Source organism: Xenopus laevis, chromosome 5L (genome assembly GCF_017654675.1).
Source record: "Xenopus laevis strain J_2021 chromosome 5L, Xenopus_laevis_v10.1, whole genome shotgun sequence".
In the NCBI taxonomy this organism is placed as follows: Eukaryota; Metazoa; Chordata; class Amphibia; order Anura; family Pipidae; genus Xenopus; species Xenopus laevis.
In genome coordinates this window covers 32,581,261-32,607,543 of record NC_054379.1, presented here as the reverse complement: position 1 = coordinate 32,607,543, position 26,283 = coordinate 32,581,261, and the positions used below count along the sequence as shown (strand labels likewise).

Here is a 26,283-nt window from a genome sequence, read left to right as displayed (position 1 = left end):
TAATTATTTGTCTTCTACTTCTGACTGTTTCCAGATTCAAAGGGGGGGGGGGGGTCACTGACCCCATCTAAAAAATACAAATGTTCTACAAAGTTACAAATGTATTGTTATTGCTACTTTGTATTACTCATCTTTCTATTCAGGCCTCTCCTATTCATATTCCAGTCTCTTATTCAAATCAATACATGGTTGCTAGGGTAATTTGGAACCTAGGAACCAGATTGGTAAAATTGCAAACTGAAGCGCTGCTGAATAAAAAGCTAAATAACTCAAAAACACAAATAATAGAAAATGAAACCCAATTGCAAATTGTCTCAGAATATCACTCTCTACATCATACTAAAAGTGAACTCAAATGTGAACACCCCCTTTATCTATTAGTATGGTATAGAATGTCCTGTTCTTAGCAAGTTTGGTTTTTAATTATTTGCTGCCACCTTCTGCCTCTTTCCAGTTCTCAAGTGGGGGGGGGGGGGGGTCGCTGACTCTGGCAGACAAAAAATGATTTTCCCTGTGAGGCTGCAATTTATCAGTTATTGTTTATTACCTATCTTTTTATTTAGGCCCTCTCCTATTCATCTACTATTTGGTCATTCAAACCAATTGTCTAGTTGCCTGGGTAAAATTTACTGTAGTAACCAGATAGCTGCTGCACAAAAAGCAAATAATTCAATAATCTCAAAAAAATAAAAAAATGAAGTCTAAATGCTAACTGTCTCAGAATATCATGGACTACATCATACGATCTGTGAACTCCCCCTCACCGGGCCCCGTCTATTTATATTCTGTAGTTTAGTATTCATGCCATAGCCATAGAATGTGTATTGCTTGGATACTTTTGTGCAAATATAGCAGAAAACAGAAGGATAATTGATGTATTTGTGCAAAAGTCATAGTCTCTGATATCGGGCACCACTGAGGGTTATTATTAGCACCAGATTAAGAATTTTAAATTAGCAGAAATGAATAACACACGGTCCATATCAGTATTAATACAAACTGCTCTCTACCTGTGTTTGGCACAGCTCAGTCCAGAGCTTGGGAAATAATGCAAGATGTAGGGTGAGTCCTTCATATGCAATTAAGACACCTAAAAGAAAAATATTATTAGAATACATTTACTTACAACACAAAAGCCTACATCCAAATAAAAAGAAAACTAACCATGGGGATAGAGAGGAATTAACTCTTTCAGTATATAAACACTACATATAAACATGTTTTATTCCAAACACTAACTTAAAAAGATGAACACGCAGTGGAAGAGAGAGTGAGAGGGCTTAGGAGAAAGGTGACAGTTGTAATAACTGCATTCAAGGCAATTACATATCATAAACATGATCGTTAAGAGCAATGACTTACTTAGCTTAATTAAAGTTTCTGTAAACTTTTCGCAGTTGATGGCAACACGGCAGAGCAGGTGAATAAACTGGTGGTAGGAAGAATGGTAATCTAGCAGCATGCGGTCATATACATCATCTTTACCCTGGAAATGGCAGGGAAAACATTACATTGATCTGATTAAGAAAAACAGTTGCAAAAGATATTCAACAGAGGCTTCAAATGATAAGCACTCCAACTTGCAGGACAGCAGTTAAGAGTGACTGAAGTTTATCAGATCACATGTCACGTGACTGGGGGCAGTTGGGAAACGGACAATGTCAGATTTCAAAATGAAATATAAAATAAATCTGTTTGCACTTTTGAGAAACGGATTTCAGTGCAGAATTTTGCTGGAGCAGCACTATTAACTGATGCGTTTTGAAAAAAAAACATGTTTTTTCCTATGACAGTATCCCTTTAATGTTAAATCTGCCTCTGCTGCCATCTAACAATTTAGTCCAGCCCACTGCTTGCCTTAGACTCCATGGGAACACATTCAGTCAATCACTGAACCTGCTGCTTGTTCAGACACAGTTACCTGGGGCAGTATATCATGTCCTATTGCTGAGCTCAGCATACAGGAGACAAGAAGCAATGTTTTCCCAACTATCACAATTAAAAGGGCAAGGCATGTCATATTTAATAATGCAATTTTCTCCTCCAAGTGTCTAAACCGAAAAACATTGCCTTGGCTTGGGTGCAGACAGATTCACCACCGCAACGAGAGATTGTATTCCAACATCAATGAAAGCCATGTTCATATTTGTGATTGCACAATATTATTGTCACACTCACTACATGCCATATAAACAGTTTGCAAAAATATCTGCTGCCAGAATGTATGAGAGCAGAATTCACCTGGAGCTCAACGGAATAAAATGTTCACATCAATCACGCTTAAAGGGAAGCTTAAAATGCATCAGTTAATAGTGCTGGTCCGGTAGATTTCTGCACTGAAATCTGTTTTTCAAAAGAGCAAATAGATTTTTTTTGTGCTAGACATTTGGTTAGTTTCCCAGATGCCTCCAGTTATGTGACTTGTGCTCTGATAATATTCAGTCACTCTTTGCTACTACACTACACCCTCCTCCCTTCCCCCCCATCAGCAGAACAATGAGAAGATAACCAGATAACAGCTCCCTGACACAAGATAACAGCTGCCTGGTAGATCTAAGAACAGCACTCAATATTAAAAATCCATGTCCCACTGTGACTCATTCAGTTACACTGAGTAGGAGAAACAATAGCCTGTCAGAAAGCAGTTCCATAGAGCAGCACTGGCTGTTTCTAAAGGCAGATGACCAGGTAAAATGACCTGACATGGCTGCCTACACACCAACATTACAACTAAAAAAAATACTTTTGTTGGGTTAGGAAGTAAATGTTTTATGGTAGAGTAAATTATTTGCAGTGTAAACAGTGTAATTTAGGAATAAAAACTACACCATAAAAATCCAGACAGAATCCCTTTAATTATTTTGAAGTTTAAATAAGCAAATAACTATATACCTGTGCAGGACATATAAACTGACCCATACAATCATTTTACCTTATTCGATTCAACCATTGTGGGCAAGAGGCACATGTTCAGCTCAGGACGAGGTGGACGGATATTGGTTTTTGCTCCTATTAGTTTCATGTTCTCGCGACAGGGAAAGTAGGGACCAGGCGACACTGAAATTAAACATCGGCCTTTGTTTTGAGCACAGAAAAAGGCAAAGCTGAATACAATTTAAAAGCTTGAGCTTGATTACTTACATGGGATTTTACTGTGATGATATGTACAATGATTGTGCTGCAGAAACGGGACCAGAGTGTGCAGAAAGTCATGAGGGCTCAGCAGTACAAGCTCTTTCAGGACATCTAGAAAGTAAAGGAGAAACATTATGCCAACTGATTGAGAGAAAACTCACTTCAAAATGAAGTAGCAACACTGATGACAGGATGAAAAGAGAAGAGTAGAGAATATCACTGGATAAAGCACATAAGGAAAAACAAAGGATTCAACAGGTTCACAAATGGGAAGCACGGAAACGAAGTTACCTATGCAGGCATTTCTTAGTTCTGGAGGACTGTAAGAATTTAATAATGTTAGGAGCTTGTGTGCAAATTCAATTCTTTCTTGCCACTGAATCAAAGCTTGTTTAACATCTGTGAAAAGCAAGAGAAAGAAATGTAAGCTACCCTGTCATAAATTAGTGTCTGCAAAACATACATGGGCAGATTTAAAGGAATTGTTCAGTGTAAAAATAAAAACTGGGTAAATAGATAGGCTGTGGAAAATAAAACATGTTTCTAATATAGTTAGTTAGGCAAAAATGTAATGTATAAAGGCTGGAGTGACTGGATGTCTAACACAATAGTCAGAACACTACTTCCTGCTTTACAGCTCTTTTGGTTTCCACTGATTGGTTACCAGGCAGTAACCAATGAGAGACTTGAGGGGGGGCACATGGGTCATAACTGTTGCTTTTGAATCTGAGCTGAATGCTGAGGATCAATTGCAAACTCACTGAACAGTTATGTCCCATGTGGCCCTCCTTAAAGTCGCTGACTAACTCAGAGTTAGAGAGCTGAAATGTACGAATTTGGGTTCTATTCTGTTAGACATCCAGTCACTACAGCCTTTATAGATAACATTTTTGGCTGGCCAATTATATTAGAAAGATTTTTTATTTTGCACAGCCTATATATTTACCCAGTTTTTATTTTTACACTGAACTGTTCCTTTAAGCTGCAGATTAGGACAGTGCAGCATCTTATTTACCCATATATGCGGCCCACTTATATCATTATGACAGATTGATGTGATCCCCTTCTAACAAGGGTCTCCACTATAATCCAATCAATAGCCAAAAACAGATCACCGTGATTTTAAAAAAAAATGAAGAGACTCACAGAATAAGTCAAGTTTGTACCTTTTCTCTGCAGGTAAGGGCGAGTAGATTTAAGGACAGACAGAAATATAGACAAAAGTTCCACCAAGTCTCCAGTTACATGACAGGCTGTAGCTTCATGATACATCATGTGCAAGGTGTTAAAGGACTGCAAAGGGAAACAGATGGATTAGACAATTAAATAAATATATTAAAGCAAAGATATGGTACGACCCGTACACCTCGGGTCACTGCTGTGCAACATTTCTAATAAGTGGGCACACCCCATTTATTTAAGTGGTACTGAGTTGCCCTTCCTCAGGTAAGGGGGGTTCAGCTGCACCCAAAACATTACTGTTCCTTTGAACCTGTTGCACATCTAACTAAAATGGGTTTTCTTTTTAAAGTAATCCAGCTGAGCTACTGTGTCGTGTTTTAGTTTGGGCTTGTGGAATTTTGTTGGAAGGTCCCACAAGGGCTATGCACCCGGTGAGTGAAATGCTCCTCTGCTCATACACATTTTTATAAGTCCAATAAAACATACATATTCAGAAGTTATACAGTTAAGAGCCAGTGTTAAGAGAAGCAAATCCAAAAATTAAAAAAAACCCTACCCCCCCATAGACCCCGTCTACCCCCAGCCTAAGTGTTAGCCCGGGCAAATGCCCCTAACTCTTTACTTACCCATTGTGCAGATTCTGTCCAGCACATTTCACAAGCAACACCTTCTTCGCTTCGGTAATCTTGTGAATGAGACCAGCGAAGTGGCGCATGACCAGTTGGAGCAATTTTCTTTGTAGCGACAACTGCGCATGCACCGAAACTCACAGAAGCGCCGGTCTCATACCATAGATTACCAAAGCAGCTGAAGATGGCTGAACTCCGTTGCCTGAATCTGCAGCGAGGGGTAAGTTAAGAGTTAGGGGCATTTGCCTGGGGTAACACTTAGGCTGGGGGGAGGGGGGTCTATGTAGGGTAGGGGTTTTTACCTTTTGGGTTTGCTTCTCCTTTAAGGGGGACAGTGCATTCCTATTTAAACAAACAATTTAGTGATAACAGTTTGCTGTGAATGCAGCACTTTCAATGCGTCAGATGGTTAAAGATATATAACGTAGACTAAAGAATGAAGTTCTATGAACAACACATTTTTTAAAGGACTTACAATTCTGGGGATACCACTAAACTGCCATACTTTCAGGGCTACAGCAACTTGAATACCAAGCCTGACCACTAAGTTGCCCTGTAGGAAGTTGGAATGTGGTGTTTTTAACAGGAGCAAAGCATGCAGTAGACTAGTGCCTAGAAATTAGGTGTACAAGGAAATGCACAGTATTTTAGTTCTCCTAAGAAACGGTCTGTAGCGATTTTCTCTAGCCCATGTATCTGCGCAATCACAATATATTTCAAAATGAATCAGTTAATAGTGCTGCTCCAGCAGAATTCTGCACTGAAATCCATTTCTCAAAGGCGCAAACAGATTTTTTTATATTCAATTTTGAAATCTGACATGGGGCTAGACATATTGTCAATTTCCCAGCTGCCCCAAGTCATGTGACTTATGCTCTGATAAACTTCAATCACTCTTTACTGTTGTACTGCAAGTTGGAGTGATATCACCCCCCTCTCTTCCCCCCCAGCAGCCAAACAAAAGAACAATGGGAAGGTAACCAGATAACAGCTCCCTAACACAAGATAACAGCTGCCTGGTAGATCTAAGAACAACACTCAATAGTAAAAACCCATGTCCCACTGAGACACATTTAGTTACATTGAGAAGGAAAAACAGCAGCCTGCCAGAAAGCATTTCTCTCCTAAAGTGCAGGCACAAGTCACATGACCAGGGGCAGCTGGGAAATTGACAAAATGTCTAGCCCCATGTCAGATTTCAAAATTGAATATAAAAAAAATCTGTTTGCTCTTTTGAGAAATGGATTTCAGTGCAGAAGTCTGCTGGAGTAGCACTATTAACTGGTGCCTTTTGAAAAAAACATGTTTTCTGATGACAGGATCCCTTTAACCCTTTAAGTGCCAGCAGAATTTCACATTTTGGTTACGCGAAATGCCAGCCGTTTTTAAGCATTTTGTGCTCTCTCACTTTAGGGGCATTTTCTGAGGGGAAACCTATAGTTTACCTAGGAAAATTATACATTGTTTTTTTCGGTAGAAACTGAGCTTTCTAAATCTGCCTGAGTTTTCATGTATTTCCACCTGTGCAAAAAAATTTATAGTGCTAAATAACAAAAAAAAATGAAAAATTACCATTTTTCATCGTATATCAATTTATACCAGAAAAATATTTCATTTTACAGATGAAAATCCAACGTATTTGGAAAGCCTTATGTCTCTCGAACGTGCCAATACCAGATATGTATAGTTTTAGGGAGATTTAGGATTTCTGTACAGCAAAAACTCCCGGCAGTATATTACTGAATTTTGAAAGCACTAAGGCAGAAAACGGCATGCTTTAGATTCCAAGGCAAAAAATCCTGAAACCATAGGTTTACCCCAGAAAACCATACATTTTTGAAAAGTACACATTCTGCCGATTACAAAATGGGTAACTATGTCTCTCTACTCCCAACTACCAAACAGAAAAGCTTGTCTGAACATAGCGGTTTTTCAAAATAAAATTCAAAATTTTGAAAAATCATTTCAAAGGTTTTATTTTGCTGCTCCGCATATCCCAAACTATATTACGTACCAAGAAAAAGCACCTGAAATATGATTGCCAGGGGTCCACTGAACAGTTTGATACCCATTATGCATAGGTTTACCAAAGTATCTGGCATTTAGAGACACAAATATGAAGTTAGCGCATCCAAATTGTTCAGGACTTTACTTCAGCTACTGAGAAATCAAAACATTGACTGCATTTTTTGTGGGGTAAAAACACAGAAATATATGTTTACCCCCCAAACCCATATATTTTTGGAAAGAACACATTCTACAGAATCTAAAATGGGTACCCATGCCTTTCTGCTCCAAACTACTGAGTCGCAAGGCTTTCCCAAAATTGTCGGTTTTGGTGAAATATCTGAAAATTGCCTCAAAGCTTCAACTTCCCAGCACCATATCACCCATGTATCATTACGTACTAAGAAAAAGCACCCTAAATATGATTGCCAGGGTTCCTCTGAACATTTTGGTGGCCATTGTTCATAAGTTTACCAAAGTATCTGGCATTTAGAGGCCCCAAAATGAAGTTAGCGCATACAAACAATCCCGTGAGTAACTTCAGCTAATGAAAAATCAACACATTGACTGCATTTTTGTGGGGTAAAAACACAGAAATATATGTTTACCCCCCAAAACCCATATATTTTTGGAAAGTACACATTCTACCGAATCTAAAATGGGTACCCATGCCTTTCTGCTCCAAACTACTGAGTCGCAAGGCCTTCCCACAATTGTCGGTTTTGGTGAAATATCTGAAAATTGCCTCAAAGCTTCAACTTCTCAGCACCATATCACCCATGTATCGTTACGCACCAAGAAAAAACACCCTAAATATGATTGCCAGGGTTCCTTCAAACAGTTTGGTAGCCATTGTTCATAGGTTTACCAAAGTATCTGGCAGTTAGAGGCCTCAAAATGAAGTTAGCGCATACAAATAGTCCTGTGGGTAACTTCATCTAATGAGAAATCAACACATTGACTGCATTTTTGTGGGGTAAAAACACAGAAATATATGTTTACCCCCCAAACCCATATATTTTTGGAAAGAACACATTCTACAGAATCTAAAATGGGTACCCATGCCTTTCTGCTCCAAACTACTGAGTCGCAAGGCTTTCCCACAATTGTCGGTTTTGGTGAAATATCTGAAAATTGCCTCAAAGCTTCAACTTCCCAGCACCATATCACCCATGTATCATTACGTACTAAGAAAAAGCACCCTAAATATGATTGCCAGGGTTCCTCTGAACATTTTGGTGGCCATTGTTCATAAGTTTACCAAAGTATCTGGCATTTAGAGGCCCCAAAATGAAGTTAGCGCATACAAACAGTCCCGTGGGTAACTTCAGCTAATGAAAAATCAACACATTGACTGCATTTTTGTGGGGTAAAAACACAGAAATATATGTTTACCCCCCAAAACCCATATATTTTTGGAAAGTACACATTCTACCGAATCTAAAATGGGTACCCATGCCTTTCTGCTCCAAACTACTGAGTCGCAAGGCTTTCCCACAATTGTCGGTTTTGGTGAAATATCTGAAAATTGCCTCAAAGCTTCAACTTCTCAGCACCATATCACCCATGTATCGTTACGCACCAAGAAAAAACACCCTAAATATGATTGCCAGGGTTCCTCCAAACAGTTTGGTGGCCATTGTTCATAGGTTTACCAAAGTATCTGGCAGTTAGAGGCCTCAAAATGAAGTTAGCGCATACAAATAGTCCTGTGGGTAACTTCATCTAATGAAAAATCAACACATTGACTGCATTTTTGTGGGGTAAAAACACAGAAATATATGTTTACCCCCCAAACCCATATATTTTTGGAAAGTACACATTCTACAGAATCTAAAATGGATACCCATGCCTTTCTGCTCCAAACTACTGAGTCGCAAGGCTTTCCCACAATTGTCGGTTTTGGTGAAATATCTGAAAATTGCCTCAAAGCTTCAACTTCTCAGCCCCATATCACCCATGTATCGTTACGCACCAAGAAAAAGCACCCTAAATATGATTGCCAGGGTTCCTCCAAACAGTTTGGTGGCCACTGTTCATAGGTTTACCAAAGTATCTGGCATTTAGAGGCCTCAAAATGAAGTTAGCGCATACAAATAGTCCTGTGGGTAACTTCATCTAATGAAAAATCAACACATTGACTGCATTTTTGTGGGGTAAAAACACAGAAATATATGTTTACCCCCCAAAACCCATATATTTTTGGAAAGTACACATTATACAGAATCTAAAATGGGTACCCATGCCTTTCTGTTCCAAACTACTGAGTCGCAAGGCTTTCCCACAATTGTCGGTTTTGGTGAAATATCTGAAAATTGCCTCAAAGCTTCAACTTCTCAGCACCATATCACCCATGTATCGTTACGCACCAAGAAAAAACACCCTAAATATGATTGCCAGGGTTCCTCCAAACAGTTTGGTGGCCATTGTTCATAGGTTTACCAAAGTATCTGGCAGTTAGAGGCCTCAAAATGAAGTTAGCGCATACAAATAGTCCTGTGGGTAACTTCATCTAATGAAAAATCAACACATTGACTGCATTTTTGTGGGGTAAAAACACAGAAATATATGTTTACCCCCCAAACCCATATATTTTTGGAAAGTACACATTCTACAGAATCTAAAATGGGTACCCATGCCTTTCTGCTCCAAACTACTGAGTCGCAAGGCTTTCCCACAATTGTCGGTTTTGGTGAAATATCTGAAAATTGCCTCAAAGCTTCATCTTCTCAGCACCATATCACCCATGTATCGTTACGCACCAAAAAAAAACACCCTAAATATGATTGCCAGGGGTCCTCCAAACAGTTTGGTGCCCACTGTGCATAGGTTTACCAAAGTATATGGCAGTTAGAGGCCCCAAAATGAAGTTAGCGCATACAAATAGTCCTGTGGGTAACTTCAGCTAATGAAAAATCAACACATTGACTGCATTTTTGTGGGGTAAAAACACAGAAATATATGTTTACCCCCCAAACCCATATATCTTTGGAAAGTACACATTATACAGAATCTAAAATGGGTACCCATGCCTTTCTGCCCCAAACTACTGAGTCGCAAGGCTTTGCCAAATTTGGCGGTTTTGGTAAAATATTCTGAAAATTGCCTCAAAGCTTCAACTTTCCAGCATCGTATTGTCCATGTATCATTACCAGCATAAAGCATCCTAAATATAAACATAGGGGTCTACTAAACAGTTTGATGCCCAATGTGCATAGATATACCAAACTATGTGGGGCACAGAGACCCCCAAATGACAATATGTATAGACATTTTCACGGCTGACGCGCTGGCTGCTGCAATATAACCACCCAGCGTGTGTATTATGCGACATTAGACCACCTAACAGTACAGAGACCCCAGAAAACCATATATTTTCAGAAATTACACATTCTGACGAATCCAATATGGGTAAATAAGCGTTTCTACTGCAAACTGCCAAACTGCAAAGCAATGCTGAACATAACGGTTTTTTATCAAATTTCTGAAAATCGTCACAAAGCTTGAATTTTACCCCATTATATGCCCCACATTTCGTAACTTATCAGCCTAAAACATCCTGAATATGAACGCCAGGGGTCTACTAAACACTTTGATGCCCAATATGCATAGATATACCAAACTATGTGGCGCACAGAGACCCCCAAATGACAATAGTGTATACATTTTCACGGCTGACGCGCGCTGGCTGCTGCAATATAAGCACCCGGTGTGTGTAATATGCGACATTAGACCCCCCTAACAGTACAGAGACCCCAGAAAACCATATATTTTCGGAAAGTACACATTCTGACGAATCCAATATGGGTAAATATGTGTTCCTACTGCAAACTGTCAAACTGCAAAGCAATGCTGAACGTAACGGTTTTTATCAAATTTCTGAAAATCGTCACAAAGCTTGAATTTTACCCCATTATATGCCCCACATTTCGTAATTTATCAGCATAAATCATCCTGAATATGAACGCCAGGGGTCTACTAAACACTTTGATGCCCAATATGCATAGATATACCAAACTATGTGGCGCACAGAGACCCCCAAATGACAATAGTGTATATACATTTTCACGGCTGACGCACGCTGGCTGCTGCAATATAAGCACCCGGTGTGTGTAATATGCGACATTAGACCCCCCTAACAGTACAGAGACCCCAGAAAACCATATATTTTCAGAAAGTATACATTCTGACGAATCGAATATGGGTAAATATGTGTTCCTACTGCAAACTGTCAAACTGCAAAGCAATGCTGAACGTAACAGTTTTTATCAAATTTCTGAAAATCGTCACAAAGCTTGAATTTTATCCCATTATATGCCCCACATTTCGTAACTTATCAGCATAAAACATCCTAAATATGAGTGCCAGGGGTCTACTGAACACTTTGATGCCCAAAATGCATAGATATACCAAACTATGTGGCGCACAGAGACCCCCAAATGACAATATGTATAGACATTTTCACGGCTGACACGCTGGCTGCAGCAATATAACCACCCGGTGTGTGTGTATTATGCGACATTAGACCACCTAACAGTACAGAGACCCCAGAAAACCATATATTTTCAGAAAGTACACATTCTGACGAATCCAATATGGGTAAATAAGTGTTTCTACTGCAAACTGCCAAACTGCAAAGCAATGCTGAACATAACGTTTTTTATCAAATTTCTGAAAATCGTCACAAAGCTTGAATTTTACCCCATTATATGCCCCACATTTCGTAACTTATCAGCATAAAACATCCTGAATATGAACGCCAGGGGTCTACTAAACACTTTGATGCCCAATATGCATAGATATACCAAACTATGTGGCGCACAGAGACCCCCAAATGACAATAGTGTATATACATTTTCACGGCTGACGCGCGCTGGCTGCTGCAATATAAGCACCCGGTGTGTGTAATATGCGACATTAGACCCCCCTAACAGTACAGAGACCCCAGAAAACCATATATTTTCAGAAAGTACACATTTTGACGAATCCAATATGGGTAAATATGTGTTCCTACTGCAAACTGTCAAACTGCAAAGCAATGCTGAACGTAACGGTTTTTATCAAATTTCTGAACATCGTCACAAAGCTTGAATTTTACCCCATTATATGCCCCACATTTCGTAACTTATCAGCATAAAACATCCTAAATATGAGCACATGGGGTCTACTGAACACTTTGATGCCCAATATGCATAGATATACCAAACTATGTGGCGCACAGAGACCCCCAAATGACAATATGTATAGACATTTTCACGGCTGACGCGCTGGCTGCTGCAATATAACCACCCGGTGTGTGTATTATGCGACATTAGACCCCCCTAACAGTACAGAGACCCCAGAAAACCATATATTTTCAGAAAGTACACATTCTGACGAATCCAAAATGGGTAAATAAGTGTTTCTACTGCAAACTGCCAAACTGCAAAGCAATGCTGAACATAACGGTTTTTTATCAAATTTCTGAAAATCGTCACAAAGCTTGAATTTTACCCCATTATGTGCCCCACATTTCGTAACGTATCAGCATAAAACATCCTAAATATGAACGACAGGGGTCTACTGAACACTTTGATGCCCAATATGCATAGATATACCAAACTATGTGGCGCACAGAGACCCACAAATGGATATATAGTAGATAAAATTTACATAGGCAAAACAAAATAACACAGAACAGTGTGAAATGCAAATAAATCACCAAAAACTAATAAAACCACAAAAATCAATGCTTTTTTTTTTCACACTAGTGTAATCGGCCACCAGAATTACCGTTTGAATATTTTAGCTGGGCCAAATCGATTATACGGACAGAAACAAGTGAACAACACAAATGCAGAGCTGAAAATGCAATAAAATGGCTAAAAATTCAATAAAATGGCTAAAAATGCACCAAAATACCCAAAATTGCAATATAACCACCAAAATAACATACAAATGCTATTGCACAGTACGGTTAGCGAATACGCTATTCGGAACGGCAATAAAACATTTTTTTTAGCCCAAAAAGAGACGATGCGATAAGAAAAAAAAAAAAAAAAAGCCACAAAGCCATATATGTACATATGCGTGTGTACAACGGGTAAATTGCATGTTATTTGCGCGTGTGCGCGTGTGCAAGTGTACATGGGTGCTGTGAGTGTGTGTGACCCCCCCAATCCCCAAAAATCTATGTGTGAGTGTGTGTAAGTGTGAATGTAAGTGTATATTACTGTAATAAGTGTGTGTTGGTGTGTTTGTGTGTTTTTGTGTGTGCAAATGTTACACTTACCTGGGGTAGATGCCTCAGATCGATGAGAGAGGGCTCCACGCAGCAGATCTGCAGCTCCAACGGTCATCAGCCATGTGGGGGCGGAGCTGGGCGGAAGTGCAGCGCAGGCAGCAGCAGGACGCATAGGAAACGCGTCCCTGCTGCTGCTTTGGGGCCCCTGGGCGATCGCGCCCCAGGGGCCACACGATCCCCTGCTCTGCTCGTTGTCTAGGGGCAGGGGATCGTGAAGGAGCGGAGCGAGCGGCTCTAACAGCCGCTCCTCCGCTCGCAAACCCGGAAGTGCTGCAGAACGTAGAATCTACGATCTGTGGCACTTTGGTCCTTTGATCCACAGAACGTAGATTCTACGTTCTGTGGCACTTAAAGGGTTAAGGTTCGAGTAGTGTTTTCCATGAAAAAAAATAATAATAATAATAATAATAAAAAAAACGATTTTCACGTTTCTTTTATACAAACTCAAATTTTTCGATATTTATTATACCCTGACCCTGGAAATAGTTTAAATCCAAAAATACACCATCTAAAACATGTCGAGGTCATGTAGAAGTCAAAGGCAGAGGTCCCTTGAACCATTTGAAGATGTTAATAGCCTTCATGATGTTCAAGTTCTTATCAGTGGGTTTCGCTCAAAAACTCTATCAATTCAAGCTTTTTTCCCCGGAGAAATGTCGATCAATTAGAGGTTTTTTCCCCTCAGAACTCTCTATCAATTTCTAGGTTGCTAACCCCGACTTCACTGATTCTAATTTTTTACATTCGAGTTTTTTCCTCAATTTGAGGTCTGAAAAAAGCTCACAAAGCTCTAAAATTCGAATTTTGATAAATAACCCGCTTAATGTGCTATAGTTATAGCAACAACCCCAAAATGTCTACCTAATAATCAGTACCCACTCAATTGGAAGGGAAGAAACAGCTGCTTAAGGTCAATAACCCTGCCTGTGGCACGCAGGTGAAAATATTTTATAGACAACAGAAAAAAGCAATGCCAAAATATAAAACACTTACCTCTGTCATTAAGATTAATCCTCTGTTAAATACAACAAGCAATCTGTCTTCATCAGATTCCAGCAATATTCTGAAGGCACTGGAATACATGAAACACATTTAAATCTATTAGTGCACAATCATCTGAGAAGAATTAAAGGGGAAGTATACCCCCCTTGTTCAATATGAGTGAAGTGAGCTTGTGCTGAGCATACGTTCTGCCTGTTTTAATCATGAAAAATCAATGGTTTGTGTTTCACTCCACTTCATGTTTAGGCATTAACCCCATATGTTATAGAAGACACTTAGGAGGTTATTTATCAAGGTCCGAATTTATCTCAGTATAGGATTGCCCGAATGGACCTTATTTTTATATATTTAGAAAAAAGCCTGAAAAAATAGGGTCTGGTAAACTTTGAAGCTTTCCCCGAAAACTCCGAATTGTTCGGAGTTTTGCACAAAAAACTATGGTTTTTTGGTGCGGACATCAGCGCAGACACTGGAACCTTCCCCATTGACTTATACAGGACCTCGAGAGCTTCTAGATGCCGAAGTTTTGGATTCTGAGTTTTTAGACCATCGGAAATCTCGAAAAATGTATAGTTTTTTTTTCTCCGAAAACTACGAATTATTCGAGGTTCGGATTTTCGGACCTTGATAGATACATAACCCCTAAGTTTGCCCAGTAGCAGCAACCAATAGCAACCAATGAGATGTTTGCTTTTTAACATGTGACCAGTAAATTCTACCTGCAGATTGGTTGCTATGGGTTACTGCTCCTGCGCAAACCATGTCTTATATTACATAACACCATTTAAGTCTCCATAGACAAACTTTGTGTGCACTGCGAACCGTATAATTCCAGGGCGGCTTTTAGTACTTAAAATGGCAGTTTTCTATTTAAGATTACCCAATGCCACATACTACTAAAAACAGAATACTTTTATGACATGGTTTATTTACATGAAGCAAGTTTTTACATATGAACTGTTTAATGCAATATATTTTTAGAGACCTACATTGTTTGGAGGGTTATAGTTTTCCTTTACTCATGCTTTAGTACCATCCAAGAACAAGCTGCATACCTTATTAATGTTGTCCAGCAGGAACGCCCATCCAAACAACGCAAATAGCAGCTGATCGTAGTTTTCTTAAACTGTTTTATATCTTCCAGTTCTTCCTCTCTCATATCTGGCCTCTGAGCTACAAAGAGCTGCATGAGGTTAAAAAGCTCCTCCACAGCCTGCAAAAGAAGATGAAAGTCAAGCGAAATAAATGCATGTACATATACAGGTGCCATAACTAGCTTTCCAATGTAGTAAGTCTATATAACTCTGCTTACTTTCTTAACCACCTTAGTAAAGAAGACTCATATGGGTACATTTAATTTTAAGGCATTCCTAAATGATGCACCTTCATAGAGGTGTTGTCAAATGGATGGCAGCACATAAATACAGAGGGTTCTCGGGGATTTCAGTTAGGTACCATAAGGACAAAATGCTAAATGTACAATACAAAGGCAGCAATGCAGGTGACTGTCCAAGGGTAATTAGCCTAAAGCTGGCCATAGACGCACAGATCCTGTCGAACGAATCGAGGATTCGTGCGATTTTCGGATTGTGTGTGGAGAGTGCCAAAATATGGTTTTGTACGATTTTGACCCGACCGATCCCGCCGGAGCCCATTGCGCATCGTAATCGGATCGTTCAGCCATAAGGGCGAACATTCTGATTACCCCCCGATATAGCCATGCTCGTTAATGGCATATTGGGGAAAGATCCGTTCGTTTAGCGATGTCACTAAACGAGCGGATCTTTGCGTCTATGGCCACCTTAAGCCAGTACTTCTGCTCATTTGCGTGTATAAATTTGGAAGAAGTATCTCCTCTTAGTATGCTTTCATTATATTCTGCAGTGCTTTAGATATGACACATTAACAGTGCCTGTCCCATTGGAGCTTACACTCTAAAGTCACTATCATACTCACACACAAACAATGGACACTTCTAACAGGAGTCAATTAACCTGCATGTTTTGGAAACAGCGAAAATTTACACTTTACTCCTTTCAACGTCCACAGAAATCTAGGACCAGAGGATTGTGCTATTGAGCGTCTACACTGTAAGCTGCCATTAAGCATAACCTTCAATCCTTATAACAAACAGCGGTGATCAAATTATTAATACTTTGGTTAAACAAAAAAACAATACCGTAAAATAAACGTTGTGACCTTAATGGGATACAAACAAGACCTCTCCCCCCCCCCCACAATTCTGCCATTTCCATTGATGTTTATAAGAGAAATAAAGTCTTAAAATGAATATAGCTAAAAATGTTGTACTTTATACAGGTATGGGATCTGTTATCTGGAAACCCGTTATCCAGAGAGCTCCAAATTACGGAAAGACAGTCTTCCATAGACTCCATTTTATCCAAATAATCTGAATTACCTTTTCCTCTGTAATAATAAGACAATATCTTGTACTTGATCCAAACTAAGATAAAATTATTCCTTATTGGAAGCGAAACCAGCCTACTGGGTTAATTTAATGTTTACATGGTATTCTAGTATGCTTAAAATCCGTTATTCTGGATTACAGGCCCCATACCTGTATATTAAATTTACTGTACTAGCGCAGTGATTATTTATGCTTTCAAAGTCATCCAAAACAGTTCCCCACCTTATGATCTGGTCAGGCTGTATTTGGGTCCATCTCTAAATGGAGATAACAGACAGCAGCCCAGAGCATGTGCTGAGAAAATATTATATGGAGTAAATAGGAGCATATTCTGAGTCACAGTTACTATTAAAGGGCTGTGGTTGACTTCTTAGATGCTTGATGGTATTTTCAGTGTAGTTATATATTTATAAAGAACAGCAGCCACAACACTAGATATACCATTCTCACTTACCGCAGGGTACTGGCTGGCATGTGGAGTGAGGTTTTTAAAAGCCCACTGAATGTTCTGATGTGAGGCAAGCTGACGGGTAAAGGCAGGAGACTGCTCACAGCACATTCGAAGAATGCCATAGTAAGCTGGCAGCATCCCGCGGTTAAAAAGAACTACATCCTGGTCATCATGGTCAGCCAGAATATAGTTAAAGGCGATATTTTTAGTCACCACGGGATTCTGAACAATAAGGCGCACATTTTCGGGGCAGTCAACACAGACGTTGTACCAGAAGGAGAGCAAAGCCTGCTTGTTGTGGTTCGTAGCAATAGCTGGCTCAGACAGTTTGGGTTGGAAAAGATTCCACAGGTCCATAAAATACGTGGAAAACATGAGCTTTTCCGTCTTAGAGATCAAGCAATAAGTCATGAAGCTAAAGTAAGGAACCAACTTTGTAGTACCATGTGCAGCAGCATCAACATACAGTTTTGCTCTTGACAGAAGGCCTAGAAGGGCATTGTACACTTGGTGAAGCACCACCGTTGTATCTGGACTAAGGGGCAAATCTCTTGTGGGAATGTGAAGGGAGCGGGTCGATCGGAACATCTGACGGAAAGAGTTGCTTGGAATTAGCGACACCAACAGGTAGGCTGCAGCTGTACAAAGGAATAAGACACAATTAACACCCGCTTTTTGATGTATTCCCAAAGCAACAGTGCACTGTAAAAATTAAACGGGGTAAATAGATAGCCTGTGCAAAACAAAAAAACTTTATCTGATATAGGTGACATTTTTGGCTAACTGTAATGAAAACATGTTTTATTTCTCACAACCGATCTATTTACCTAGATTTTTTTATGCTTAAAGGGGTTTTTCACCTTTTGGACAATAAAGCTAATTTAACAGACCACGTCATAAAAAACTTTTGTAATTTATCTTTATTACTTAAATTGTTCGCTTTCAGATATACATAGCATAGAAGTGGATCATCTCTGCAAAAGCTCTCAGTTTTCTCCTCTGTGATTGTGGGACAGGCTCTGTGGAAGAGATGCAGGTAGGTTGCCAAATAAGGATGTTCACGACTGAATCTGCACTGCGCATGCTCTCTACTGCTTCATTTGCATATCTTTGATCTGATTGGCTAAATCTTGCCAGCCAAGGGAATTGAAGATATATCAAATAACTTCCTTATTTGACAACCTGCATCTCTTACACAGTGTGTCCCACACAGTCAGATCACACTGAAAGTTTTTGCAGAGATGATCCACTTCTATAGTATGTATATCTGAAAGCAAACAATTTAAGTAATAAAGATAAATTACAAAAAAGTTTATTATGACATGGTCTGTTAAATTAGCTTTATTGTCCAATAAACAGAAGAGAACAGAGAAGATAACTGAGTTTTTTTGCAGAGATGATTCATAGCTTCTGTGGAATGTATCTCTGAAAGCAAACATTTTAGGTAATAAAGAAAAATTACGAAAACGTTTTTTTATGACATGGACTATTAAATTAGCTTTATTGTCCAAAAAGGTGAACAACCACTTTAACAGTTACTTTAAAGGAAAACTATACCCCTCAAACAATGTAGGTCTCTGTAAAAATATATTGCATAAATATAAATATATATATATAAGTATATAATATACTTTTTTTAGTAGTATGTGCCATTGGGTAATCATAAATAGAAAACTGCCATTTTAAAAAATAAAGGCCGCCCCCTTGGATCACATGATTCACGGTGCACACAAATATACCAAACAAACTATACTTGTTAGGTCACATGAGCCAATTAACAGACAGAGTTCTGTATTTTGCTTCCACTCTTCTTCCTTTTACAGATAGAGCTGTAGTATTTCTGGTCAGGTGATCTCTGAGGCAGCACACAGACCATCAAAAAATGGTGGTTTAAGGCAAGAGGTGTAAAAGGGCAATATTTACTTAAACATATATCCCAGTTTGGTAAGATTCTTTAATATGCCACTTAATTTGATATAAACTATCTATTGCTTAAGTATTCGTTTTGGGCGTATAGATTTTTTTGCAGCCCCATACAATAGAGACTGTACTGCATTAATTGTAACCACCACTACACCATCTACGCTTTTGGGGTTTAGTGATGTAGAAAATCTGTAAAGGCTGTCACCCGCAGCACTGTGCCCCCTTAAAGGAGAACTAAACCTCGTAAGAAAAAAGCCCCCCTTAAGTGGCTGACATTTTTTTTGTAAGGGTTTTTTTTTTATGAATGCGCAGTGCGGGAAGTTAGGGGCAATGCAAAGGGCTTTTTTGATACGGGGGGTTTAGTTCTCTTTTAAAGTTGTTAGTGCCGTTTCAAGACTTCCGTGGTTAAGTTTCACCATGGCTTTGAGTTCAGAACCATGAAGAGACTATATATACTCATCACTGAACATGTCAATTCTTTGTCCACGGTTCTGACTCTTGGTTCTACTCAGGTAGCTCAGGTCAAATAAACTTTTAGAATCTTTTATCTCAAGTGGCCTCCGCTAACTGGATTTCCCCAACAGTAGCAACCAACAGACCTCACAGCCTCTTAGGCAGATCAGTGCGAAAAGTAAGAAAGATTAGAAGAAAAAGTTGCAGTAATGTACAAGGTTGAAAAACAACTTACAAGTTCTAACTCTAGGATAGTTGTGCGCAAGTAAGAAACGCTCCACCCAGTTTTCCATGTTCTGTAACACCCAGTTGTGTGCCAACTTGTTGCGAGGAGTCTGCACTGCCAGCCAATCCAGACACTGAGAAGGGTTGTATTCTATAACCTAAATTAGGATGGCAAAAAATGACAGTGTTGTTATCTAAAAAAAAACAAAACAATACTTTTAAAGCACAGAAGGCCTGTAATATTTGAGTTCAATGCTTATTGTTATGGAAAAAAGGGGAGAGAGCACATTAATCGGAAACAAGTTTGAGAGGCAATAATTATAGGTGACAGAGCTGAATGGAAAGCTCTGTCATGATTTTTAATTCCTCATTATACCTTAGCTGAGGAATGACTGCTCCATGAAGAACCCCTTACACAAACATACCTTATCCTGCCATGTATCTGAACAAACACTGAATGCAGATGCTTTTAGCACCTATAAATGCTATAGCTTCCCAAACTTACCCATACTTACTATTAATGGTTATTTAATAGTTATTTATCACTAGGTCTTCAGTATTCCTTTTGGAAAAAAATATATGCCCAAACATCCTCTTGCTACAACTCTCTGATAATTTCGACACAAATTTTGCCATCTGCCCATAATTACGCTGTCCATTCTGTAACGTATGCTGGACTATCATATTTTGCAGTGCACCAGATGTTCAGATGAAACCCAGCAAAGCCCCAGTAACAGTGCCAGAACCTGTGATTCCTGTAGTATCATTTTACCTCCCATATCCTTTGTAAAATGTAGGAAGCAAAAGGTGGCATCCCAGGGGGACCTCCAGCAAACTCCATGATCATGGTTAGCAGCTTAAAGAAAGGGTTTGCAGCCTTGAAAAGAAAGAAAAAGTATGTCAATTATGTCTACATGTCTGAATGCACTCATTATTCCAACAGGCTTTTTACAAAATCAATGAAACAAAAAAACAACAACCAGTAAAGCTGTCTCTTAATTTAGAGGACTGGACACTGCCATGCCTCTCCAAGATCTGATTGCAGGAGTTACAGTATGTGGGAAGTGGCATTGGTGAGGAGAGGCAGCATCAAGTCTGCTGCCTCAGGATAGAGTCCTGCAGCGGGTCGGGTTACCCGCTTTTAAAGTTTTACAGAATTTGTTTGTCCACGCCAACGTTTGACTTCCGGTTTGCAGCAACATCACTTCCTGTTTGATGGTAGTCGGCGGGTTGCGGATAAGGCAGTTGTGGGTCAGGGTCAGGTAGCGGATCAAAGTGGGTAAATATGCGGGTCTTTCTTAGAAATTGGTTCCGCACAGGACTCCACCTTGGGGGACATAAGGGCCAAAAGACCCTTTACCAAAGAAGTTCTTGTCAGTTACTCTATATGAAAGGAATTGCTGGCAAGCCAATTCTATGCACTATGGCCAACTTTTGAGGCACAGGAAACAATGGCATGGGTCATTAAAAAAAAGTAGAAAAAAAGTTACAGTAAATGAATATAGATCTTGAAATTGAGGAAAGGTGAATTAAAAGAAGGGGGAAACAAAATACAGGTATGGGTTCCATAGACCCATATTTTAATCAAATACTTTCCCCTATAATATTAAAACAACACCTTGAGCCTGACTAAGATAAAATGAATCCTTATTGGAGACAAAAACAATCCTAATGGATCCTATTGGATGTTTACCTTTAAATTAATTTTTAGTATGATGTAGAGTGATATTCTGAGATCATTTGCAATTGGATTTCATTGTTTATTTGTGTTTTTTTTTTTTAAGTTCTTTGCCAGTTTATTCAGCAGCTCTCCAGTTTCAGTAATCTGGTTGCTAGGGTCCAAATTACCCTAGCAAACAATGCATTGATTTGAATGAGAGACTGGAAAATGAATAGGAGAGGCATGAATAGAAAGATGAAATAAAAAGAAGCAATAACAATACATTTGTAGCCTTACAGATAATTTGATTTTAGATGGGGCAGTAACCCCCATTTGAAAGCTGGAAAGAGTCAGAAGAAAAAGGGCAATAATTAAAAAAACTACTAGATATGAGCACTCTGGATAACAGATCCCATTCTGTACACTACATTTTCTATGAAATTATATAAATTTTAGACCAAAACACTTAGGGGCACATTTAGGGGCCCATTTACTTAGCTCGAGTGAAGGAATAGAATAAAAAAAAAACTTTGAATTTCAAATGATTTTTTTGGCTACTTCGACCATCGACTTTAAATCGAACGATTCGAACTAAAAATCGTTCGACTATTCGACCATTTGATAGTCGAAGTACTGTCTCTTTAAAAAAAAAACTTCGACCCCCTAGTTCGCCACCTAAAAGCCGACGTCAATGTTAGCCTATGGGGAAGGTCCCCATAGGCTTTGCTAGCTTTTTTAGGTTGAAGAAAAATCGTTTAAAATCCTTCTAATCGAACGAATTGTGGTAAATCCTTCGACTTCGATATTCGAAGGATTTCAATTCGGCAGTCGAATAACGAGGGTTAATTAACCCTCGATATTTGACCCTAAGTAATTCTGCCCCTTACTATTGGTCGAATATCGAGGGTTAATTAACCCTCGATATTCGACCGTCGAATATCGAAGTCGAAGGATCTACCGCATTTCCTTCGTTCTTAAAATCGAATGATTCAAATAGGCTAACATTGATGCTCGGTAGGTTTTAGGTGGCAAAGTAGGTGGTCGAAGTTTTTTTAGAGACAGAACTTCGTTTATCGAATGGTCGAATAGTCAACGATTTTAAGTTCGAATCGTTCGTTTCGAAGTCGTAGTCGAAGTAGCCAAAAAAATTCTTCGAAATTCGAAGTACTGTTTATTCTATTCCTTCACTCGAGCTAAGTAAATGTGCCCCTTAGAGGTGCCAAAGATGTAACTTCACAATACAACAAGTTTTGACCAAAAGACTGCTTTGAGAGAACAGAAGGAGATCACCACAGAACTGGTTCAAAAAGTTCCAAGCTTATGTTAATCAACTTCTATTTTTCTAAGTACAGCAATAACAGCAGTGAAATATTCCCTTTATAGGGAATAAAAATAGAATTTGCACGTTTTATTACACATACCTCGGGTGTCAGCTTTGCAATTGACGTAAACAGCATAGAAGCAATCTATGAAAAAAGAAGATTTTAACTGAAGGATTTAGTGCTTAAAATTGACAGATAGTATATTATTAAGGCAGTGAGTTATGTTATTTTGAACTACTAATGTACACTTCCAATTAAGTTTACAAGGCTGTATGTACTGCTACAAGGCTTTATCTGCCCTTTAAGGGCCTGGGCACACAGGCAGATTAGTCGCCTCGTGAGAAATCTCCTCTTCTTCGGGGCGACTAATCTCCTCTAACTGCCTCCCCTGAAATCCCGCCGGCTAAAATGTAAATCGTCGGTGGGATGGCACTATATATACTGGAAGAGCGATGTGATTTCTGTTGTACATGAGATGTGGCATTATGGCATTATTCTAATCTTTTCTAAATAACGCAGTATGCAGCCTTTATCATATGTAAAAGAAAAGCACAAAGGAATGTACTCACATGCTCTGCAAGACGATTATTATATCTACATAGGCTGAAAATGAGATTGCAGGTTTGTCTGATGTTAATTCCATCTCGTATGTGTTGGAAGAGAAATGGAAAGCCCTGCAAGAGACAGTATTATCATGCCTTTTTTTGCTTTGAAATGAACAGGTTGCTACAGCTACATGAGAGCCTCACAGATATAATTACACATAAAGCTAGTAGACAATGAGAACAATAGAAGTGCTTTCCATTATTCTCAACATCTACTAGCGTTATGTCTAGTTATATCTGGGAGGCTCTCATGAAGCAGTAGCAACCTGTTCAGAAAATGTGTTAAAATGTGATCTGAATAACCAGGAAACTGGCTGTAAACAGGAAAAAGATACTAAAAGTCTTCAACATGTAATGAGTTATCAAAGGCATATGCAAATTAGGGTTGGGAGGGAAATTACGTGTCTTTTTGTCACAAAACAAGGAAATAAATACAGTTTTCCCCTGTCCACCCCTAATTTGCCTATGCAAATTAGGATTCTGTTGGCAATTTCGGCCGAAACTTTCGCAAAGTATTCGGGGGTTTGGCCGAATCCAAAATAGTGGATTCGGTGCATCCCTAGATAAAAACGGAACTGAAACATAGCCAGAACAACTGCTCTCTAGAGGAAGACACTTCAATATGATGAGGGATAGCCCTGATACAGGCATATTCTGCAGTCATTTCTTACAAACAGAAAAAAAAAAAATTAAACATAAATGCACTTCATACCTTTCCTCCAGTTAGTGCAGCCATATCATTCTGGGACAATGTAAGATGCCTAAAAATGATACCAATAAGTAACATCAGACTGTATAATGTAAATGAACAGGGAAAAAGCTGGACTGAGTGGTAGAGTTAATATAACAAACAGGAAAATATACAAATAGGGTTCAAATTCACATCCACTTATGGGATCGGTTACCCGGAAACAATTAAAAATGATTTCCTTTTTCTTTGTAATAATAAAACAGTGCCTTGTACTTGATCCCAACTACGATATAAATTATTCTTATTGGAGGCAAAACTATTATGTTGGGTTAAATTAATGTTTATGTTTTTTAGCAGATATTAGGTATGGAGTTCCAAATTACAGGAAGACCGCTTATCCAGAAACCCTAGGTCCCAAGCATTCCCTATAACAGGTTCCCTACCTGTACTATAATAGGAATGAAATTCCAATGAATGACTATGACTCTAAGATATAAATTATCCTTATTGGAGGCAAAACAATTATTTTGGGTTACAAATTTTGGGAATGAAATTCCAATGAAAGACTCTATGCTCATTTAACAAAGAAGAACAAACTCAGCTAAAAATAATATTCACAAATAGATCTGAAAAGGTGAATAACAAAAGATGAAATCTGACTTGACCGAATGGAAAAAAATAAAGGATATGTTTACAATAGGAATCTTAAAAACTGTGGAGATTGTTACAATCCAGCAGGGCTCAAAGAAGACATTTTGGACCTACGTGGCACTTATCAAACTTGTATTTTGCTGCAGGTGATTTATTTTTACATTTAGAGCTTTTCATTACATGTTTCAGTGTCAAATAGCAGAAGGCTCATATGAGTAATATTCCCTTAGATACCTTTCTGAGCGAGACTGCTCAACCAGGAAAGCTATCAGAGCAATCATCTTTTCAAGAGCAGCCGGCCGGTACTTTTCTTCAGCTAATGACAGAATATCTTCTTCTTCCTCCTCTTCTCCCTCCTCTTCTTCAGAAAGCACTTCAACCTGGGGCTAACATACAAAGCAAACAGTCAATTATTTCCTTGCCACATGCAACAAAAGTGGGTAACGGCACATGGAGTTGATTTAATCACTGACAATGTTCCTGAGGAAATCACAAAGAATATGTGAGATAAGATAAGAGATAATGCTAAGCAACATGCTGCTCTAAGAGAGAACAGGTAAAAAAACAACTACAACTAGTAAAAAAAAACTAAAGGAGGGTGGGAAATTATCTTACTTAAAAAGAACAAAACGTTATATGTACCCTTAAAGTTACTACAGATTTTATTTCCTGTTTGTGGTCTGAAGTCCACAATTTTTCAGGCACAAGTAGTACTTTCCTCTTAGCAATACTTCCAGCTATTAAATAAATAAAAATATTGTAGGTTCTAAGGAAAGGTGTACCAGCTTTAAGGGACACAAAAAAAGAATATTAAAAACATCTTTGAGCAGCTGTGGTCAAAAAGTCATATCACTGAAGCCAGTCATCATCACAAATATAGATTATACACAGAATTAACATGAACCTATAATAACAAATGGCACACTTACATTTTCAGGTCCTTTGGTTCCCATATAAAAATGTACCATAGTTGAAATTGCTTGGAGGGACAGCAGGAACTGGCTCTAAAAAAAGCCCACAAAATGAAACATTTTTAAGTCCAAGCTTTTTCCAAATTAGCATTATTCATTATTTCCATCTGGAATTAAATTACCTCCTCTTCTCCCATTTTGACAAACTCATAGAGAAAGGCAAAGTACTCCGTCAGATGTTTACTATGAGGTTTAACACCATGTTCCATAATTGATAGCAATGTCTTCACAAAGCGAGTGACGCAGGAGCGGCTGCCTATGTCTTCCACGGGACCATCCATGTCATCAGAACTAGCAAATACGAAACTTGTTTTAAAATATTGGATATTGACATTTCAATCAAAGTAAACACGCTTTGAACCTATTGACATTAACACTGAATTTTTTTTGGTATTCAGCAGAGTCCTAGCATTTTTTGCCAAAGTGAAACCAATCCCATAATATCATGTGACTTATGGCAGCTTTGGATAACTGAATGTCAGCCAGTTTTACATTTTTTTTTAAAATTCATATATACAAATCAGATTCAGTTGTGATTTGGCATATATCCAAATCTTTTATTACCGTATTTTATTATTGTAAATCATTATTTGTCTGAATACAAAAATAATGGATGTGGTATATCCCTACTATTTCAGAAGGCCTTACTTACTTTACAAAATGAA

The 26,283-nt window shown here is 38.7% G+C and overlaps 1 protein-coding gene across 3 annotated transcripts in view; it reads right to left on the bottom strand.

Moving 5' to 3' along the window:
• usp34.L (ubiquitin specific peptidase 34 L homeolog) overlaps nt 1-26,283 on the bottom strand; it is a 139,206-nt gene that overhangs the window by 6,971 nt on the left and 105,952 nt on the right. For all 3 annotated transcript variants that reach the window (XM_018262841.2, XM_018262843.2, XM_018262844.2), the window contains 17 exons: nt 25,741-25,909; nt 25,577-25,651; nt 24,882-25,033; nt 24,018-24,066; nt 23,270-23,374; nt 22,800-22,844; nt 20,491-20,595; nt 19,729-19,876; nt 17,121-17,755; nt 15,294-15,451; nt 14,230-14,308; nt 4,302-4,428; nt 3,427-3,534; nt 3,142-3,246; nt 2,933-3,057; nt 1,363-1,486; nt 1,011-1,090 (listed from right to left, as the gene is read on the bottom strand). In XM_018262841.2, coding sequence (XP_018118330.1) covers nt 1,011-1,090; nt 1,363-1,486; nt 2,933-3,057; nt 3,142-3,246; nt 3,427-3,534; nt 4,302-4,428; nt 14,230-14,308; nt 15,294-15,451; nt 17,121-17,755; nt 19,729-19,876; nt 20,491-20,595; nt 22,800-22,844; nt 23,270-23,374; nt 24,018-24,066; nt 24,882-25,033; nt 25,577-25,651; nt 25,741-25,909 — 2,389 coding nt within the window. The remainder of the gene's footprint in view (nt 1-1,010; nt 1,091-1,362; nt 1,487-2,932; nt 3,058-3,141; nt 3,247-3,426; nt 3,535-4,301; nt 4,429-14,229; nt 14,309-15,293; nt 15,452-17,120; nt 17,756-19,728; nt 19,877-20,490; nt 20,596-22,799; nt 22,845-23,269; nt 23,375-24,017; nt 24,067-24,881; nt 25,034-25,576; nt 25,652-25,740; nt 25,910-26,283) is intronic.